General features: G+C 42.2%; 1 protein-coding gene across 32 annotated transcripts in view; it reads left to right on the forward strand.

Moving 5' to 3' along the window:
• LOC107269990 (plasma membrane calcium-transporting ATPase 3) overlaps positions 1 to 7112 on the forward strand; it is a 128900-nt gene that overhangs the window by 79057 nt on the left and 42731 nt on the right. For 30 of the 32 annotated variants that reach the window (XR_003060372.1, XR_003060373.1, XR_003060370.1 and 27 more), the window contains 6 exons: positions 1519 to 1554; positions 3439 to 3809; positions 3898 to 4382; positions 4490 to 5535; positions 5675 to 5889; positions 6073 to 6224. Coding sequence is in view for 23 of the 32 variants with exons in the window: in XM_025087396.1 (XP_024943164.1) it covers positions 1519 to 1554; positions 3439 to 3809; positions 3898 to 4382; positions 4490 to 5535; positions 5675 to 5889; positions 6073 to 6224 (2305 nt within the window). In the remaining 9 variants the exon portion in view is untranslated. The remainder of the gene's footprint in view (positions 1 to 1518; positions 1555 to 3438; positions 3810 to 3897; positions 4383 to 4489; positions 5536 to 5674; positions 5890 to 6072; positions 6225 to 7112) is intronic. The other 2 variants (XM_025087397.1, XM_025087403.1) reach the window with 1 other exon arrangement.

A 7112-nucleotide genomic window follows, 5' to 3' on the forward strand; every position in this document is an offset into this window, starting at 1 on the left:
AAAAAAAAAAAAAAAAAAAAAAAAAAAAGTTTTAATACATGTCCACTCGTAGAAAACCTCACAACATTCTCACATACGAATATCCCAATCAGCTGTAATTGCGAGAAATCGCGTTTAATCGCAATTACTTTACTGTGCATTGTGTCATGCTCCGTTCGAACTGTTACTATTCGCTGTTAGTCTGTTTTACAAAAGAACTTGAAGTGTGCACGATCACCGTTAGACCACTAAAATAATATATTTCTTTTAAGGCAGTCGGCGAGGATGCAGACGCGGCCGATACGAGACGTTTCCATTGTCGTCGGCTACAAAAATTTTTTTGAAAACAAGAATTTCACTCCTCACGGATGCAAATGTCGCGCGTTATCATTTCTACGTGTGTTTGCACTTATATATCGTTTTTATCGAACCTCGTCCAGTAGTTTGATGCTGACGGTTAGAACACAATTACAGGGTTCAAGTCGGTCGATCGAGTTCAAGGTTCAAGTGCAGCCTTTTACTGGTTCAGAATCGCGGACCCAATTTCTCATTGTTAGTAGAAGAATTTTTTATCACGGTTGCGACAATGGAAACGCGTATCACGAGTATCTTTATCTCTTCAAAGGGACATTACAAAAGCTTGGAATTGTAGCTTTAATGGAAAGGAATTTATTTATTTTCATCTCTAGCCGCTCTGTGTTGCTGGTGATTACTGAGTCATTTGGGTGATACGGGATTTTATTTATCTTTACCGTAATGTCCTCTGAGGATTTAATTGTATGTCCAATAGGTTAATTTCTTTTTTTGGTGCTGAAATCCCTGGGTGTCCCTTGCTCCTGATTCGAGATGCTCTCGTACACTTATCGCTCGTGCTGCTTATCGATCACCTTTACACTTTACGAGAAACGGTCGATCGACGGGTTTCTTTGTGAATTCGATTACTTTTGGCACGTTTGCAGAAGAAAATTATGAGAACGTCTCGAGTTTGTTTGCCACTATAGTTGTGTCCTGTTAGTCAATTTCACTTTTTTTATACTGGGACTTTGCGTCGGTCGTGTGGTCTGGAAGTTTGGGAAAATTTCGAATGCCAATTTGAAAATTCACTGGTTGCAGGGAAATTTGAGATTTTTCATTTTTCACGGTAAATTCAAGAAATACTTCCAGGCTATTCGTTGATTTATTATTGTGGAGTGACTCCCCCTCTCACCAAGTCCACTCCATTTCCAAAAAGTGTGCCCCCCGCCCTTCTCCTTCAGGATTTCAAATAACAATAATAATTCGAATAAATGTAAAAAGTTAAAAAAAAAAGAGGATACCCCAATAAGAAAGAGAATAAGCGCGCGATAAGAGGGAACAGGGCAAAACTTCGGGACAAAGGACGTATAACTGGCAAGTAGGAAAATTTGAGCAGAAACGAATGAAGGAAGAGAAACGAGAATGGCGAACGAAAACAAAAAAAAAAGAAATAAAAAAAAAAGCCCGACACATCCAGGAGAGATTGCTAATGAATTTTGTTTTGCATGCGTTTTTTTTATCTAGAGGCTAAAAAGCAGCGGAAGAAGAAGTCGCTACCAGGTGATTAAAATTCAAAATAATACATATCGCTCTCAAGCAAGAACGTCATGTAAAAGTTGATATATTTGGAAAAAGCGAGAATGTACTTAAGGCCAAGAAAAGGGGAAAAAAAAACAAAAGTGGAACATCGTATCGAGCGGCTCATCGAGCTTTTATCTAACTGCTCTGATTATTTCTTTCTTTCGGCATTAACAATGTATTAATTCATTTGTTTTTTTTTTTAAATTCCGTAACTGCTTATTTTATCCTCTCTCTATGTTGTAATCTCTCTCTCTCTCTCTCTCTCTCTCTCTCTCTCTCTCTCTCTCTCTCTCTCTGCATCCATACGTATCTCTATGTATGTATGTGTCTCTCTAACTGCCTACGACCTGACTCAATTATTCATTTTTTTTTCCTCTTCTAACATATAATTTACTAACGTCAGCTAGAACCATTATTCATTTGTTCAAATTACTAATTGACCGATTAATTAGCCAATCGGGGTGTAGTACTCTTTCCTTATCTAGCTAATAGTCTATCTACCTATATCTCTCTCTCTCTCTCTCTCTATCTCTAGTTAAAAATTAAAACCTAAAAGTACTTCCCATTTAAAAGAAAATATGAAAATTATCCGACCTCCATTGGACGTGTAATCCTGACTTCACATCCACGTCCAGGAAGTGTCCAAAGACTGGTCACACCATTTCATTGTATCTCTCGGAGCCAAAGGACGTGCGAGCAGCTGCATGATTTTTTTGTTTTTAATTGTATATGAAAAATTTGTTAACGAAAAAAAAAAGTGCAGCTGCTCGCTCGTTTGCTTCGGCAATTTTCTTTTTATTTTCCTTGCCCCCGTACGAATCTTTGGGTTTCTCGCTTCGATTACTTATTGTGTGTTGCGTAAGTTGATCCTTTCGTGTTTCTCCTCGGTGTTTTTCTTATCGATGGTGGTTTATGATCTGTTTTATTTTTTTTTTTGCTTTCTTTTTTCCTTTACAGCTAGTCTGATGCATCCTGTCTGTATAAATAATTACGTTATATCAAAGCTCACGGATTGCAGGACTCGTCTTTTTTTTTTCCTGACGTAATCCACTATTTGTACTCGTAAAACGTATGGAGATGCATATATGTCTATATTACTTGTGTATGGGAGAATCTTTAGATCGATTAATTAATCCAACTCTTTTTTTCCAACTAATTCTTGTTTGATCTTTTTTTTTTTTTTCTTTTCCACTGTCTTGTCTTTGTCCGTTCGCTTAATTATTATTATTGCTGATAGTCGTATCTTTCCGTTTACCTCCTGCTGAGTAATACACTAGTTTTTTTTTTTATTCTTTTCCTATTAATCCAACATCTTTCAGGATTTAATGCACACGTTGCCGATACACACACGTCAATTGCTTCTCGTTTATGCGCATTGCTAATACTTTCTCACATGTTTTTTTTTACATGGGCCATTGGCAATCGTGATTCTTGGAATTCGTGATATTGGGATTGCTCGAGTGAAATTCAATAACCATCACTAATCTTTTTCTTTTTCCGAGAAATTAAAAAATTGCTAAAAAAATATATGTCGATTTTAAATCACGTTTTCATCGATCTCCATTGCCACAAATCGATACAATAACTTTCGTCACTCGCACCTCTTCGTTGGTTACCATTAACTTTCGTTCGCAAAGAAAGGACCTCGACCTTTGGGCTGACCCTCGTACTCGACAAAGGATCATTTGCGATGTAAAGACAAAAGATTTTAAAAAATATTTCCACTCGATCGAACCAATCGGTACGTCACTCGTCCGGGTCCTCTCCGAGCGTAAGGATCTTTCATTGCATCGTTAAAAGAGTCACGCTTTCGAGCCGCATTCTGATCTCGACCTTACTTGAAAAATCCGTCCAACAAAAAAGGTGAGGAGGCTGGCGAGATAACCGGAAACAGTCACGCGGCCGGCGGAAAGCACGAAGGCGGCGAGAACCATCACGCCCCACCGTCGGCGAGCTCCTCCGAGAACAAGAAGGAGAAGAGCGTCCTCCAGGCGAAACTAACGAAACTGGCCATACAGATCGGTTACGCGGGTTCGATGATCGCCGTGCTGACGGTCGTCATTCTAGTCATACAATTCTGCGTGAAGACATTCTACATCGACGGGAAAGTGTGGAAGAACACCTACGCCGGCGCCCTGGTGCGACATCTGATCATCGGTGTGACCGTCCTCGTGGTAGCTGTGCCCGAAGGTCTTCCACTTGCCGTAACTCTGTCGCTCGCTTATTCCGTCAAGGTTGGTATCACTGATAAATAACAATTACATCTCGTGGAAAATGTGTACCGGTTCCACGATTGATTCTTATCTCTCTTTTGTCTTGCAGAAAATGATGAAAGACAACAATCTTGTGCGTCACTTGGATGCCTGCGAGACAATGGGCAACGCCACTGCCATCTGTTCGGACAAGACGGGAACTCTTACGACCAATCGTATGACAGTGGTACAGTCGTACATATGCGAGAAGATGTGCAAGACGATTCCGAGTTTCTCGGACATACCGAATCACGTTGGCAACCTGTTGATACAGTCGATCTCGATAAACTCCTCGTACACGTCCAAAATAATACCCTCGCAAGACCCTACCGAACTGCCGATGCAGGTCGGCAACAAAACCGAATGTGCCTTACTTGGATTTGTAGCGGCCCTGGGCAAGAGTTTTCAAACGATAAGGGACGATCAGCCCGAGGAGACGTTCACGCGTGTCTACACGTTCAACAGTGTTAGGAAGAGCATGTCCACGGTGGTACCTAGGCAGGGCGGTGGCTATAGACTCTTCACCAAGGGCGCTTCCGAAATCATCATGAAGAAGTACGTAATATTTTGCGATCTTAGGCCACCACAGGTGACGTCCCGGCGCTTTGTAATCTCTTGGATAAATGATCTCTTTCATTTGTTATTCTGTTTCGTCTCATCAGATGTGCCTTTATCTATGGTCGCGATGGACACCTGGAGAAATTCACCAGGGAGATGCAGGACCGTCTTGTTAAGAACGTGATTGAACCGATGGCGTGCGACGGGCTGCGTACCATCTCGGTGGCCTATCGGGACTTCGTTCCGGGCAAGGCTGAGATCAACCAGGTCCACATTGAAAACGAACCTAACTGGGACGACGAGGAGAACATCGTGAACAATTTGACCTGCCTGTGCATTGTCGGTATTGAGGATCCAGTGCGTCCTGAGGTGCCCGACGCGATAAGAAGATGTCAGAAGGCCGGTATCACGGTCAGAATGGTGACCGGTGACAACATCAACACAGCCAGGTCGATCGCTCTGAAGTGCGGCATCCTTAAGCCCAATGAAGACTTCCTGATTCTCGAGGGTAAAGAATTCAACAGGCGGATCAGAGACAGCAACGGTGAAGTTCAGCAGCATCTCTTGGACAAAGTCTGGCCCAAGCTCAGGGTGCTGGCTAGGTCGTCGCCCACCGACAAGTATACCCTTGTCAAGGGTATCATAGACAGCAAAGCCAGTGTGGCACGCGAGGTCGTTGCCGTAACTGGTGACGGTACCAACGACGGTCCCGCCCTGAAGAAGGCTGACGTTGGGTTCGCTATGGGCATTGCTGGTACCGACGTCGCCAAGGAAGCCTCCGACATCATCCTCACCGACGACAACTTCAGCTCGATCGTCAAGGCCGTGATGTGGGGTAGAAACGTTTACGACAGTATAGCCAAGTTCTTGCAGTTCCAGCTTACGGTCAACGTCGTCGCCGTTATAGTCGCGTTCATCGGTGCCTGCGCCGTCCAGGATTCGCCACTCAAGGCGGTGCAAATGCTCTGGGTTAATCTTATCATGGACACGTTAGCTTCTCTTGCACTCGCCACGGAAATGCCGACGCCGGATCTGCTTCTACGTAAACCCTACGGTCGCACGAAGCCCCTAATCTCCAGGACGATGATGAAGAACATCCTCGGTCAGGCTATTTATCAGTTGACCGTTATTTTTGCTCTTCTGTTCGTCGGTGAGTATCCCTAACTTCATTTTCTGTAGAACCTATGAATCGCACCAGGACCACTTCTTGGCACAGGTTCTCGGGTTCTCTTTGGCCTTGCGCACATATAAATCTTTGGATTTTTGTTTTTGTTCTCGCTTAAAAAAAGGTGATAAGATGCTGGACATTGATACCGGAAGAGGCGTGGCGGAAGCCGGTGGCGGGCCCACTGAACACTTCACCATCATCTTCAACACGTTCGTCATGATGACACTGTTCAACGAATTTAACGCCAGGAAAATCCATGGTCAACGCAATGTCTTCCAGGGTATCTTCACCAACCCCATCTTCTACTCTATTTGGATTGGCACGTGTCTCTCGCAAGTGAGTATCCATGTTACTAATTTTCTCTTTTCAACAGATTAACAATCGGAGAATGCCTCGTGGCTCAGGAACGATCGTAATCGTTACTTTATGTTCGCTCGGATTTTTTCGTGATTCAATGTAAAAATGTATAATTGATATAAATTATCGTGCTGTATCAAAGATATTTTTTTACCGTTTCAGGTGGTCATCATTCAGTACGGTAAGATGGCGTTCAGCACAAAGGCGCTCACTCTAGAACAGTGGATGTGGTGCCTGTTCTTCGGGATCGGCACGCTTCTCTGGGGCCAATTAGTCACGACCGTTCCGACACGCAAGCTTCCCAAGATATTTTCGTAAGTCCAATCACAATATTAGTGTCTATTGAAAAAAAGAATTGAGATACATAACGCAATGCGATCGGTAAGCGACTGTACCGAGCAACGGCACGTATATATATACAATATAAACAAAAGTTCTTAAAAAGGGTTCATTAGGTTCCCTAATCGTCCTAGGGAATTTCATGGCGATGTCTCACACGGCGTACCCATGAAGTTCCCTAGGCAGGCGCAAGAAAAATCTGTATATATATAATATAATAACTATAACACGTACACCAAAGTTCGAAAGCAAGGGCAACCAGCATGGTGCCCCAAGTCCGTTAAGAAATTTGGTTTCACCGTTTTTTATTTCTATTTATTGGATCGTTAGTGTCAAGTTACGAGAATTAGAAAATTATTTGATTAGCTTTTATTACCCCTTAGTACATGGTAGTGGCCTTTGCATGCTAGACCTCTCTTTATTACTCACCCAAAACGCTCAAAAGAATTAAGCCCTGTCCGCCAGACCCATGCTAACCCTAAAGCCGGTTGTCACGGATTTTCGAGGTTTTCTTTTTTTAATTTTTTTTTTTGTATTTCAACATTACCTAAAATCGACCTTTTTCATTTCGCCGGAATTCCGGCCGTAAACCGGTTCACGTGCGATTAATTCATTTTTCGTTCCTTTATTCCTGTTTAACAAAATGCTGAACTAGCCTTGAGTATATAAACGGACTTTGCGATATAACTTGCGGGTTGATTGCGAATTAAACGAGAAAAAATTGACGCGGCCAAAGTCAGTTACATTGATACAAGAAAATTACGGGGACAGTGCGAGCAGCATTGATTATTATATATATATATATATATAAAAAAAAAAAAAAAAAAAAAAAAAAAAAAAAAAAAAAAAAAAAAAAAAAAAAA

Source organism: Cephus cinctus, unplaced genomic scaffold, assembly GCF_000341935.2.
Source record: "Cephus cinctus unplaced genomic scaffold, Ccin1 Ccin1_scaffold0695, whole genome shotgun sequence".
In the NCBI taxonomy this organism is placed as follows: Eukaryota; Metazoa; Arthropoda; class Insecta; order Hymenoptera; family Cephidae; genus Cephus; species Cephus cinctus.